Source organism: Eulemur rufifrons, chromosome 3 (genome assembly GCF_041146395.1).
Source record: "Eulemur rufifrons isolate Redbay chromosome 3, OSU_ERuf_1, whole genome shotgun sequence".
NCBI lineage: Eukaryota > Metazoa > Chordata > Mammalia > Primates > Lemuridae > Eulemur > Eulemur rufifrons.
Window position 1 is genome coordinate 75,695,644 of NC_090985.1, and position 15,103 is coordinate 75,710,746.

The window sequence follows — 15,103 nt, forward strand, 5'->3', positions numbered from 1 at the left end:
GTTTGTTTGCACCCTCCAAGCGGACAGCGTTCAGGCATGAAGTGGCTCAAAAGAAGAAAAAGGCTTCTTGCGGCACAAACAATAGCTGGCCTTGTAAGCACAGGCCACGGCTGAGCGCTCAGGGCCAGACCAGCCGGGCCTGCCCGTGCATGAGACCCGGCCGGGCTGTGTCCGCTGCTGCTGCTGCTGCTGCGCACTGTGCTGATTGCCTCTTCATGTCGCAGATGATGTCATCCTGCAACCCGCTGCCACAGTCACCAGGCAATCAATTTCTCAGATAAAAGATGGGTTGTCAAACCCAAGAAACTCATTTTCCACACGGCAGCCAGAGTGAGCTTTTTGAAAAGCTAATCTGATAGCATCACCCCAACCTTACCCAACCTCTCCCAACCCCACTGTGCCTGAAACACTTCAGTGCTTCCCAGGGCCTTTAAGATAAGGATAAAACCTTATAGAACTTGGAAGGCCCTCCCCGAGCTGTCCCCTCCCAGGCTCCCTGCCTGTCATGCTAGGTCAGTCTTCCCATCCCTTTCCAAGGAGCCCTTGCCTAGAAGCTCTTCCCAGCTGTAGCACCTCGGTTAGGCAATACCCGTGCTCACTTCCAATGTCAACCCCCTTCTCCCATTAGCTGGGAGTGCCTAGGTAGGTCCTCATCAAATCCATACTACTCCTGCCTGGAATTGTACACATTTGTAAGTTTTATATTTATGTGTGTGTGTGTGTGTGTGTGTGTGTGTGTGTTTGATTAAGCTCTGGTTCTCCACTAGAGCTCAAGAGGACACAGACTCTGTTAATTTTTATTGAAACTGTAATTGTTTTATCTAGCACATCATGCTCCAAGAGTAAGTATTGACAGCGTAAACTCTTCAACATAAAATCCAGACAGGCACTTTAGGCTATGGCCATGTGTGGACAGTCTGGCTGAGGCTTATTGTGTAATGAGCTATATCTTTGCAAAGCACCAACTGGAAGCTCTAGTGAGGGCCTGGCAGCTGCTCCTCCAGGTGCCAGGTACAATCTCTTAAAGAGTAACTCCTAGGAAGTTTTAACAGTTTTGTTCTTTATGAAAAGTAACGCACACACACACCGCCCATAAAAGAGAAAAGCAATAACTGCTAGTAGTGGTGCTGAACAAGAACAGCAAGTGGAGTAGTCTAATGCCTTCCTCTTCTTGAGGGATACATGCTCTGGTGTAGTCATGAATTGGAAGGTAAATAATAGCTGACATCCATGGAACTCTGACCACGGGCAAGGCTTGTACCGGTGCTCACATACGTTTTCTCGCTTAATCCTCTCAACAAACCTATTTTTATCCTCCCTTTCAGATGAGGAAACAGAGTTTAAGTAATCTGCCCAAGGTCACACCAGCAGTAATGCAGAGAGGGGATCCGAGGCCACATTATCAAACTCATTTCAGAGCCTGCACTCTTAATCATCATCTTCATCGCCTCTCCTGGAAAGGTCCAGAGCACACCCTCGACAGAAACCGAGGAGGGTCTGTGCTCACAGACTGGACAGTATCTCTGCATAGAGAGAAAGTTGTGCCTCTTAATCTAATACTCTGAGTTTGAATTGAGACTTTACTCAACGAAAAACAGCTGAATAACCTGCCTTTTATTTCTTCCCTTTCCATTATATTTTCCATTTTGACATGTTTCTTTTTTTGTTGTTGCTGTTTTGGTTTTTTTAGTTTGTTTGTTTGTTTTCTTTTCTTTTTGATCCTCTAGTTTCATGCTGGACAATGACACGTTTCTTTTTTCTTTTTTTTTTTTGAGACAGAGTCTCACTCTGTTGCCTAGGCTAGAGTGAGTGCCGTGGCGTCAGCCTAGCTCACAGCAACCTCAAACTCCTGAGCTCAAGCAATCCTCCTGTCTCAGCCTCCCGAGTAGCTGGGACTACAGGCATGCACCACCATGCCCGGCTAATTTTTTCTATATATATTTTTAGCTGTCCATGTAATTTCTTTCTATTTTTAGTAGAGATGGGGTCTCGCTCTTGCTCAGGCTGGTCTCGAACTCCTGAGCTCAAACGATCCGCCCACCTCGGCCTCCCAGAGTGCTAGGATTACAGGCGTGAGCCACCGCGCCCGGCCAATGACACGTTTCTTAAATACAGATTGATCATCTCTCTCCCAGGTTCATGAATGTTCAGATGGTTTCTCTTGGCTTACAAGAATATGACAAACCACCCAGCCCAGCCTCGCAGTCTAGCCCAGGCTCTATCACCCCTATCTCCACCACACCCTTCACATAGGACCCCTAAGCGATCTCTTGCAAGCCCAGGACTTGTCTGCTTCCCTTCCCTGATTTGATTCTCCCATCTTAAAATCCCAATCATCCACGGAAGCCAGGTCAACTTAAGGAACGAATTATGTATAGAGTGACAACAAATATCACTATTACAGTAATATTACTATTACTATTAAATGCCCCTAACTCCAAAACTTTTTGAGTGCCAACATGACACCACGGGTGGACAGTTCCACACTTGACCTCATGTGACAGGTCACAGTCAAAGCACAGGCACGTAACACACAGTTTATTCAGTGTCCCCAAGGGAAAAATAAAATTACCTTCAAGCTGTATGTATAAGGTGTATACGAGACGTAAATGAATTTCATGTTTAGACTTGGGTCCCATCCCTAAGATATCTCATTATGGATATGCAAATATTCCAAAATCCAAAAAAAAAAATCCTAAATCCAAAACACTTCAGGTTGCAAGCATTTCAGATTAGGGATACTCAAACTGTATTTTAAAATTAATTCCAAATGTTAAGTTCCATAATACTCAAGTAAGGCTAGAGGAAAGATTAATTGAAAAAGTCTCAGCCTTTAATATACATGTGCTCGGTAAGGTATTCAATAGTAGATTCAAATTCAGTTTCAAATTAGGAGAGAATATTTAATATCACCTCTGGTGGCTTATGTTTTTCTCAGCAACTCTAAATCTACCAGAAGGCCTTTGCAGCAGTTTTCTAAAAGTGTAACAAATTCTACTTTGTATATCATCTCGTGTTTAATTATAAGGATTTGAATTTGCAGCACCAATTAATCAGTAATTAGATAGTACTGTACCAAAAGAAATTAGACAAAGATGAAAACAAAAACACAACTCAGCACAAGGCCATATCATCTGGTAACATTTCATGTAGCGTGATTAAAATACTCCCTGAGAAATATAGGTTAACTGAGTCATTAGCCATGTATTCCTTTGACTTTGTTGTTGTTAATGACTTTAATGCCAATGGGAAACTTAAAGGAAATCCAAGTACAAAAACGCTCTGATTATACTAATGTTTATTCCTCTTTTTGTTCTTCATTGGAAATCTCTTTATGATGCTCAATAATTATTTTGAAACGTAGTGGTAGATTTTGGCAATGCAAAATAAATGCATATTTTATAGTGATGCATTCTTTATTGATTGTCATATGAAAAAGCCACATAAACCAGTATTTGAGTTAATCATCAATTAGATCTCAAAAACAAAACGTTCACCTTGGGTGTGGAAAATCAAAAAAGATACAAAGCAGGTTGAGGGAGGAACAAAAAGGTCCCTGAAGCCAAGATGTAGTGGAGGAAAAAGGCACAACTCTACAGCCAGTCATTTTAGGAATCAGAGGAAGGGGAAGGGGAACTTCTCTCTACAAAGTCATGTCATTCCCCTGTACCAGGTACATGGGTCACTTTTCCTGGTTCTTAAACCTTTGGTTAGTAGGATAAAAAAAGAAGACTGACAGTTGGAAAGAGAAGTGAGCAGCTCCTGCAGTTCAGTCTCGGAAGAGATGAGGGCAGTGGCCTGCTCAGGTGTGCCCTGCTCTGGGTGATCCTGCCAGCTGGGCTCTGGGGAGGGCGGACAGTCGGCAGAGCTCCAGGGTCTGTCAGCAGGATACAGAGCAAGCCTTTGTCTTGAAGGCCCCCATCTTATCCCTTCCCCTGTGACTGTCACCACATGGGGAGACTGAACCAGCAAAACACTTAAAATTATCCAGAGGTGCTTTACACTCTTTCCCTGGTGCTATTTCAAGAGCCTTTGCTTCTGTAAGAAACTGGCATCACCTTTACTCCCAAGTGCAGGGTTCTTGTAAATGTGAATATTGTAAAATCTTTAGATGATATGCCAAATGAATGAGCATGGTTTTTTTTTTCCGCTACGTGTATGAAAGTGTCTTGAAAACTTCTGTAGAGTGAATTTTCATTGTACGCTCTCAAGCTTGCTTTATAGACATATTTTAATTGTCAACCTCTGAAACAAGTAATTTGTCTTTTGATGGAAAAATTTGCTGAGAAAGAGCATAAGGTGCTTTGAGAAGAATTACAGAAGAATATTTCATAGATTTCCATCTTTTGGTACCCTGGACTGAAAGAGTAAGCTTTGCTTCATAATTTAGTATCATGGTGGCCATCAGAGGACCAAACTGTAATAATTTTTATAATTTCATGATGAAATTAATTGAGCAGCTCCACTCCCAAATTGGGAACCATTTGATTTTTCTCCAACCTAAGAATTTCTTTTCCCACTGTGTTGTGAAGCCATACTGTAAAGTTTCCGTCTCTGAGAGTTCATTGCTTTTACAAATTATGCTGCACACCTGTGAATGAAAGCCACATTGTCAAAGTGACAATTCATTTGTGGATATGGCTTATTAATCCTCTGTTGTGCTTCTTCAACTGTTCTCTAATTTGAAAATGTTCATCTCTCAGGAGGTGGTACAATTTATTTGATGTCAATGTACCACATAAATTTTTCCTCTTAATTTTAACTTTATTGAAATAAGCTTAAAACAAGCTGACTCCAGTCACCATGATCATTATCTTATGAACTTTTATTCAGGGCCAACTGGCCAAAATTAATGACCAGAGCAACCTTTTCATCTTGGTGAATGATTACCCATGTCTCTTCACCGTAACAACATGGTACCTGTTCTTCCTGTAGTAGGGTGTAGTTTAAAAAAACTGGAGTGTAAACACCCCTAATTGCATGTCTCCTCCAGTCTCACTCATCTCAGTAAATGGCTCTGTTAGTGCTCTAGCCAACACCTGGAACCACCCTGGATCACCTCCTCCCAGTCGCCTGCCACTGGCCCCACCCCAGCCCAAGCCGCAAATTCCCCGCCTGGACTCCTAGCAATCATCTCCTAACTGGCCTCCCAGCTTTTATTCCGCCTTCCCTAAAATCCATTCTCCATAGAGCAGCTCAGGTAATGATACTACAAATATTAATCATATTACTTCCCTAGGCCTGCTTAAAGCCGTCCAGTGACTTCCCATTGCACTTAGAATAAAATCAAAACGTTTTGTGGCCCAGGACCCCATATGAACAGCCTTGCACGGGTCATCCTTCAAACACCCACACGCTCCCCCGCCTCACTTTTCCACAAGCTGCTGGCTCTGCTTGGAGCGCACTTCCCTGCCCCTCAGGACTGACTCTCACACCCTACCTCGGAGAAACATTTCCTGACCACCCAAAGGGCAGCATCCCCACATCGATGCGCTGTCAACCTGTTTATGACCTTCATAGCACTTGTCACTGTCAAAAATGGTTTTGTTCCATTTGGCTTATTTGTTTACTGATAATTGTGTTTCTTCCCACCAGCCGCTAAGCCCCATGAAGGCAAGAGTCTTGTCTGCTGTTCACCACGTGTCACTTGTGCCCAGAACAGGGTCTGGCCCATTAGCACACTCTCAATATGTACTTGTTAGATGAATGATGGATGAAGGAATCCATGTCTTCCTAATACTGTATGACTTTGACTGCATCGCTTAACCTCTTGGACTTCAGCTTCCTCATCTATAAAATAAAGCTAACAGCATTGGATGTTCATGGGATAAGTCAGAGGAACAAACGTGTATGGCAGCGTGTGGTACTTTGCTTGGCCCACAGCATGGACATAGTGAACACAGTCACCAGTTTCTCTCCCTGTTTTACAGGAAATCTTCAGAGGAACTGGACATGGACAAGGTGACAGCAGCAATGGTACTGACCAGCTTGTCAACCAGCCCTTTGGTTCGAAGCCCTCCCGTGCGGCCAAATGGTAAGCCTGGGATGTGGAGTTTGGGGAAGGGCTCCTTGATACCAAGAGCAGGGCCTCTCTTTGAGTTGCATTCCTGTCAAACACAACAAACAACCCCCACCCATTAGCAGGAAGCAAGGGGAAATGTGGAGGAAATGGAGACCCCAGAGCTGTCAGCCTCCTCCTCATCTTCCCAGAGAGCCCACTGCATCTCATTCATACATCCATCCATATAGCTCATGTTTTTTGAGTTCCATTACTTGTTTTCTTCCTTTCTAGAATACATATTTGCAGTACTTATATTCCTTTTTTCCCAAGTAAATGGAGATAGATGTAATGAAATTATTTTCCTTAGCATTATTTCTGTTTGGGAAGGTAGTTGGATCAAACAACTCTCAGAAGAGTTAATAATTTTTAAAAGCATTATTCTAGACTCCTTAATCAAATATAATTATTTAGTCCATTCATTCAATATATATTTACTAGGTACCAGCTAGGTGATTTGAATACATCATTGAAAAACAGTGTCCACACTCCCAGGTAGTGTACAATCTCTGTAGGAAAAAAAGACTATCAGTCTTAGCCATGGTAATGGCTAGCATTTATTGAACACTTACTATGTGCCAAGTACTATGCATGCTTTATCTCCTATAATTCCCACAACTCCATGAGATGTTATTATCCCTGTTTCGCAGATTAGTAAACTGAGGCTCATTAGAGATTAATTGGCTCATAAATGGCAGAACTGAAATTCTACTCCATCTTTGTGATTCCAGATCTGTTCTCTTGATGCTGATATAACATGGCCTCATATAATCCAGTATGATAAGTCAGGAGGGTGGGCAGTGGGAGATTAAGTTAGAGAGACTGGCAGAAGATCAGGAAGGGTTATGTTTGCCTGGCTAGGAGTCTGGACTTTATTCTGGGGCTGTGGGAGAACTATTACAGTAACACCAGCACTGGAAAGTTACAAATAGGTCTACCGACGACGACAACAACAACAACAAAAGATAAAGCATTGATGGTCACAATCAGGGTGAATAGGATATAATTGAGAAATGTGAAGAAGGTAGAATCAACAGGGCTTGGTGATGGACAGAGGATGAAGGAGAAGGTGTGTCAGGGGTGACTTCCAGTACTTCAGAAAGGGGACACCATTGCCTGAGACAGGAAACTAAGGCACAGGGCAGATGTTTGAGGAAAGATGGGGGTTGCTGAAGAACACAGTAGGGCCAGTTGGAAACACATTAAGTAGGCGGTTCCTGAGGATCATTCAAGGGGTAACCTCTGGTGGAGACTTGGGTACAGCCTGGAAGGGCAATCTGGGCTGACAGTACAGAATGGGAAGGCAACATTTTGAAGCCATGAGAGTAGATGAGATCACCGTGAGAGAGTTGTGCAGAAGCCCAGTGTGGAGACAGGATGGCCAAGAGGGAAGCAGTGAAGCTCGCCATCGCGTACAAGATAGGCACAGGAAAAAGCCCCCAGGAAGAGCCTGAGGGGTGACCAGAGAGGTAGGAGAAAACTAAAAGAGTGTTGTTTCATAGAAGCCAAAGGCAAAGCATGTTTCAAGGAGAGGCGTCTGATGCTTCAGAAGGTCATGCATAAAAAGGACTGAATTTTGCATCAAAAAAGAAGGTCACTGGTGGCCTTGGCAAGGGCATTCACAAAGGACTCCCCATGGAAGAAAGCCAGATTGCAGTTCACTGAAATGTAATGCACTGGGACCACTGAATGAGACTTCCCAGCAATGGAAACCTCTCAAAAACCGGCGTGGTCAATTGTGAGATTGAGCCACAGTTCACACACAATTTGGTTGTAAGCACGAGATGTTAAGATACATTTGTTGAACATCCAGTGAGTCCTCACCAAAACTTACTCCTGCCTCACTATAAGTGGTAAGAATGACCAAGATGCTGGGAATTCAAATGGTTGTCATGCATCAGTAGTACTCAGCAACATGATTGACCAACAAACTGGGGTGACGCCGCCTCTTCACATAGCACCAGATGAGGAGCTCTTGGCGACCCTGACCTCTCCTGTTCGATGACCTATCCTGAGGGCTTCTTGGCAAACAGATGTTCTGATTTACCTTCCTTAGCTTGGCAACGCTGCTAAAGTAGGCTTACAGTAAAAGCAAAACTGAAGGCACCCCCAAAACATATTCTGGGAAAAAGGAATTGCAGAAATTCCATGGGATCCTTAAAGGAAGAAACAAAAAAAAAAAAGAGTATATTTTAAATTAATCATTGTTTTTAGCACTGGATTCTTTTTTAAATTGAGAACAGTTTTAGTTGTTCCTTTGTATTTAAAGGTTAGAATTAAAATAAACCTTTTGGTTCTTCAATGCAAACTTTTGTTAGCACACTAATCAAGTAATTCAGTATTCACTTATGGTTTAAAAAATAACTACTCAACTAATAACCCCAAATTGTCTGCTGTCTCTCATTTAGTCTGTAACAGGAAGCAAATTCTTAGATAGGGAAAACAATTTATGATAATGAAGGCATTATTTTTTTTTTTTAGGAATAAAAGATTTTCTCTAGAATTATTGTATATCAGTGAATTTTGGGGAACTGTTGTTATCCTTTTCTGTGCCTGAGAAGGAAGATTCTCTCAGGATGTGAATCTGCAAAGAGGGTGAGAGTCTAGCAGTATTTGTCTACATTCTTGGCAAATACTTGTCTAATTCAAGGAGACTCCGTCCCCTAAGAATATTATGAATTGGTCCTGACTTTTTTCTGAAAAATTTATTTCTATATCACCTGGTCCCTCTGATTAAATAGTGTTTCTAAAGGAAATGTCATTCACAAGCCAGTAAGCAAATGAACTTTTGGCATTGACATGAAGCCATGTAACCACAATGTAATAATGGTTGGTTCTCAAAATAAATTCAGTTCCTCATACTTACCATGATTATATATCTAGCACCATAAACTTTATTTTATTTTACAAGCGCATGCTGCAGTATATATATGAATCACCTGGGCCTGCCGAGTGAGTTTGTCACACAGGTAATATCACCTAAGGCCTTACATTAGGCTCCTCTTGAAGTCCTGTCGTATTGGATGGAGTTTTCTTGTTAGTAACAGGCAGCTCCAGCCTGCGAGTGCATCAGTCTCTCCAGACTGCAGGGAGGGAGATGGTAATTTGGTTTCATCGATGCTGGCAGGGCATGAGCCTGCATAAATGACCATTTGATTCTAAAAGAACCTCGCTGTAATGAGATGCAGTTCTATTCCAACTTAAAACTTCACTCCTCTCTCTTAACTTTTTGCTTGACATAGTTGAGGAATACAGTGGAAATCTATAATTAGGTGAAGATAGTTAAGAAATTTCTCCGTGAATGCTAGTCTGCCGTTTGTCTTCATTACTAATTACACAGACGTTAACAGTATTTTTTTAATGAGGTATTTTGGGATTTTTTTTCCCTCCTTGTAGTTAGACTATAGTTTTAATATATTCAAACTGTACATAAATATGGAAGAGAAATTATCCAAGAAGAAAGTAGAATTTACACAAATGCTAATTAAGATTGTGCATCTTGAAAGGTAAAGCAAATCTTCAGTGATTAAAGGAATACCCAGAAGACGTTCTAACTGGGCAAAATCTACATGAGCAAACATTTCATAATGTTTTTCATCACAAGTGGAAAGGTAAAATCTAACACCAGTCTTGCCGGTAATTATTGCCAATAAATTCTTATCCTATCCCAGCTTTGCCAGAGAGGAGGGAGGATGTCCACAACCCAGGGCCGGCCTGCACCGAGGGAAGAGGCCAGCTTAGGCCTGGGGCCTACTGGGTATACTTACTAGTCACCCGGCAAGACACTTCCTGCTGCCTCAGGGGCCTCAGCTGTAAAATGGACGTGATAATCCTTGCTCTGAGAGATAGATGTTGTGAGCACACTTGCGATCCTGCAAATGAGCTTTGTAAGCTATAAAACACAAAATGTAAGGCACGATTATTTGTTATAATAAGCAGAATGGGAAATGGCTCTAGATAACTATCCAGAAATTATTTCTCTTAGATGCTTATATCTTGGACTAAATTCCTAAAAATGTATTCTAAGAATTACAGTCCTATAAGAAATGCCTTTAAAAAAAAAAAAAAAAAGGTTGAAATTAGAGGGGTAGGAGCTGAGAGGAAACTCTGTGACCGATTTAGGAGAATACTGCAATCCTCGCTTAGAAATACTGTGCTCGCTAAACCCACAGCTCCTCAAACTTAGTGAACAAGAAAATCTATTTTTTTCCTTTGTTTCACATAATCTCCACTCCCATTCCAAGGAACTAGTGTTGCACAATATAACACACATCAGAAAACTCTTAGAAAAACCTATTATCATGTGGTTAAAATAACTGAATGTTTATAAACTGTGATGTGACTTTTGGGAGGGGGGTGTATAAATAGAATAAATACTTACATACCCAGCTGTTGCAAATTATTGAGTGGGCTGCGGGTGGTTGGACTGGAATAGCACCAAGGTCCCCATCTCCCCCTTGTGTCTGTGCACGCAGAGGGCCTCAGCGGATCCTGGAAGGAGGCGGGCTGCGTGCCTTCCAGCACCAGCAGCAGCGGCTACTGGAGCTGGAGCGCCCCCAGCGACCAGTCCAACCCGTCCACGCCGTCGCCGCCGCTGTCGGCCGACAGCTTCAAGCCCTTCCGCAGCCCCGCGCAGCCGGACGACGGCATCGATGAGTCCGAGGCCAGCAACCTGCTCTTTGACGAGCCCATTCCCAGGAAAAGAAAGGTTGGTGTGTCGGCCGCCTGGTTTTCTGTTTTGAGTTGCATAAAGGTGGGTGATGTCCCCTTTGAAGGACCTGTGTGAGCTTAGGAAGGGCTCCTGCCACCCAGGCCCCCTTTCCGTAAACAGAAGCAGCCTACGCTCCCCTTGAATGTTCTCTGAAATTTCAAAATAAACTGTCATGATTAAAGACAATTAAAAATGACTACAATATTGATATGTTTCCTCAGAGTACACACATGCCCCATCCTCTGGTTAAACATTGCTTACCCAAGACTTAAGCAGTGTTTGGAAGTTAGAAAATTGGACTTTAGGCTTGGTTTGGTATTAACGCAGTCTCTTTGTGGGACTTATTTTTTTGTATGTGAAATGTATTTAATATCGATTTCTCTTTTCTGCTTTAATCAGCCCTGAAGGGTTATTGGGAAGAGTACTTTGTATCTCATTTTTATACAACCATATGTAAAATATACATGAAAGCTGACATATATGTCCATACTTACATATAGAAAATTACGTATTTACTAAATAAAAAGGACAGCTACTTAACTGATTTAATAAATTAATTGATTGCACTTTTATTTAATCTTCCCAGCAGCCCTGTGTGGTAAGTACTGTATTTCCATCTTGATATGAGCAAACTGAGGACCAGGGAGAGTGTACATTGAACTGGCCCCTATCAGGCAGGTTAGAAAGGGCTAGAGCCACCATTCAAACCCAGATCTGCCTGAACCTAAAAAGCTCATATTCTTTTCATTCTCCTCAGGTGTATTTAAATTACTATGTTCACTGACAATTTTTCAAAAACATTTTTATTTTATACAATAAAGCAATATTGCCACTAAATCTAGAAGACATTTTGGCATTATTTTAAAAGTCACCATGTAAATATGAAACTGTTATTTTGTATATTAGTTTTTTAATTTTCTAAAATTGGTAGCCTCATTATTAACGACAACTCACAAACAAAAATCCAGTGCAAAGCCCTGAGGATTGCAATGCAACCTTTTTTCTCCCCTAGTTCATTTTAAAGAGGAAAACAAAGAGATGGCATTGGTCCAACACCTTCCCTCCCTGCATCTCTCAGCATCGCTCAGCATGTGGAGCAGTGGAGGTGGCACAGGCATTGTCCTGCTGGGTGTGTCCATGGGAATAAGGGCCAACATTTTTTGCCCAGAGAAGAGGACATGAATGTAGTCCCCTGCCTTTCCCAGAGGCAGTGACCTGAAGAGTTGCTGTTTCACACCAGCTCATCATGCAGGGGGGGGCTGAAGTTATTCTGGCATCCTGTGGGTCCCCAGGGATGCTGCCCAATCAGGGAGAGAGGTTGGCACTTAAATCAGTGGGTACCTGCAGGTGGGACAGCAGTGTGGACCTGAAGTCTTATCCTGTTGCTTCAGGCGGCACAGACTTTCTCTCTGGGGTTATCTGAATGTGTAGTCCTGATTCTCGCCAAGTGTGGCCCAGTGTTGTGGCGAGGACTCACATCACAGGCAACCCCAAGGTTTTTAAGGTGCATTGCTCAAAGCCTATCACAGGTTTGCATTTCTAATGTAGAGGCTGAGCCAAAATTCACACTCTTACATTACAATTAGGTTGCATTAGTCAGACTCATTAAAGGTCCACAGGCTTTAACTAAATCAGGGGATAGGCTAGTCACCAAAGGAAAAAAAGTGGCATTTATCTGAAGGGCACAGGTCTACTCCACAAGAGCTGGATGGTAGGAATGAATGAATGAATAAGAACTGTGTTTATCCTTCCTTCTTTGTGACTTCTCCCTTTATTCAGGCTCTGGACTTCCCAAGGGTGATACCAGTAGGATGAAGCTCATAGCCACTAATTTTTAATGCATGATTTGTACACAGACCAAGTTGTTGCCTTGGCCTTTGGAACTTAAAGTTACTTTGACTAGTGAAAATAACAAGAAAGTGAGACTGTTGCTAATCAGTTTTTATTTATTATTAGTAAGTGAACCAATATTTACTGAGCATCAGGCAAAATGCTTCTTGCCCTAAGAATAAGGCATAACTCCCTCCTTCAAGGTGTGGCAGGTGGGGTGGGTGGAGACTGACGTGTACAGAGGCAATAATAATTGTGAGTGACAAGTGCTGTGTCTATGAATGTGGTAGAACATAGTAACCAAAGTACAGTTATTTTAGAGTTCTTTAAAAATCACATTTCAGAAGATTTCCAAGAGTTAGTTTGCTTAAACCAGACACTATGTTCCAGTTGGTAGAACTTCCTGAGTTCATCCTATTTTCCTCTCCATTCCCTTAAATTCATAATATCCATTTGAAACCATGAGCAATTCTGATGATCCCACGTTCTGTGGGGATTGTTAGAGAACCTTCTAGATCAGTGTTTTCCAAACTGTAAGTCTCAATTCATTAGTGGGTTGTGAATGAATTTAGTGAGTTGTGAACAGCACTCTTTAATTAATAGGACAGAATGAAGTGTATTGTACATGATAAGGGTAAGTGCTGTTCCTTGATGTTTTTGTTTCAATTGTATGTTTATGAGTGAGTGTGTAGTGTGAAAAATGTATTTCTTACTGTGGCTTGTTGTCAAAAAAGTTTGGAAGCTTCTATTCTATGTCATAGAGAGATAATATGACATATGGTAAATTAAGGTGCCCTGATTGGAAATCAAAAACTCCATGTTCTTGACTCCACTCTGCTGTCCTGAGAACCTAAGAAAATCATTTCACCTCTCTGATCATCAGCTTCTTCATCTGGAAAACAGGCAAACAGGTATTATCACACCTCTCTCAGCACAATCATGAATCATCCTGATCTTCCTCCTCATTGTGGAAGCTATCATATCTCTTCTCCCACCTCCCCGCACACGCAGATGCCCACTCCCACCTCTTATGGAGATCCACGCTCCACTTACATAAAGATGAGAATGTGAGGCACATTGCATAGACCAGACTTTATCTCTTACTATCAGTAGTGAGGAAGGAAGATTTGCTGATAATCACTATATTTGCATATGTAGTTACAGTTTACCAAATGCTTTTAAATGCAGCATTTCACTTAATCATCACCAAAATCCATATTCCTATCCCCATTTTGCAGAAGAGGGTCATTGAGATTATGTGAATTGTCCAAGGTTGTGTAACTTACAATGTGGCAGAGATAAGATCAGCTTAGCTGAAGCAGCAAAGAGGAAACTCTCTTCAGGCAAGTTAATTCAAAGAATCCATGTTTCTCTCTGCCCACAGAGGAGAGTAAACACGGAGGGAAACTAATGAGACACAGCTACAGCCAACACTCCATGGCAGGCGGGAGGAGGGTGTAGAAGGTTCAGAAAGAAATTGAGAGCTGAGACAGGAACTCCAGGCTGTCCACTACTGGAGGGCTCACTTCCTGCATGAAGCATCCGTCGCTCTTAACAGAACCTGCAGCCAAAGCAGGTGAGAATGTGAGAAGGGAAGTGAAAGCCTTCTCTCTCCCAACTTTGGAGGTCAGCTGGACAACTTTGTCAAGCCCAGTTCTAGCAGAAGTTTTCCTCTGGGATTTCAAGACGGACTGACAGAACTCCCAAGCTCAGAGAAAACCCCAGTATGTGAGCCAGGACGCTGACTTTGGGGAAATGCAGTTCCCATCATGACCACACGGTGATGCAGTGACCCTGATTACAGCCACTCCAGTGTCAGTGGGAGAAATGAATTTTATGGAAGGCCAAGAGTTAACCATCAATTCTACAAGACCCCTAGAAAATCAAGAAATGTTGATAAGTAATTGTCAATGTGCTCTTTTCCATGCCAGATTCCCGATTCTGTCAGATTCTGGATTCTGTGCATTCTGAAATTGGCCTCTCTCAGTTCCCTCATAGGTAATATGTGGACAATGGTGGCACCATATTGATGTGGCTGTTACGAAGATTATTTGAGAAAACATGTGAAGAGCAATGAATGTTAACTGCTAATATTTTCGTCTTTTTTGGCGGGGGGGACCCATTTGCCAACTGCCTGAATGGGAAATCTGAGAAGCTTGGGTGTGGAGAGAAGGGGGTGCTTGCCTCCACCCTCCACCCTGCCCCACATTGTGCCAACGTCACAGGATGACTGGACCCCCCACTCACCCTGTGCCCATTTGGACATGCACTGAGAGGCCCCTGTAAAATGCACTGGGTGATCGCAGCAGTGGCAGTAGCAGAAATTGGGGGCATACAAGGAAACCTGACTCAGGACTCCACATTTCAGAACATCAGCAACACCTCAAGGGGAATTACTAAATTCCAGCCTCCATGCTTTTCATTGACTTCACAAGTGTTTTGACCACGAACAGTTTTACCTGTACAGGGAGAACCTCAATCAGAGAAGAAAGCACTGAGTTTAA

At 42.4% G+C, this 15,103-nt stretch overlaps 1 protein-coding gene across 1 annotated transcript in view; it reads left to right on the top strand.

Moving 5' to 3' along the window:
* ZNF704 (zinc finger protein 704) overlaps nucleotides 1–15,103 on the top strand; it is a 205,384-nt gene that overhangs the window by 159,324 nt on the left and 30,957 nt on the right. The window contains exons 3-4 of the mRNA XM_069465503.1: nucleotides 5,931–6,034; nucleotides 10,534–10,766. Of these exons, the coding sequence (XP_069321604.1) occupies nucleotides 5,931–6,034; nucleotides 10,534–10,766 (337 nt within the window). The remainder of the gene's footprint in view (nucleotides 1–5,930; nucleotides 6,035–10,533; nucleotides 10,767–15,103) is intronic.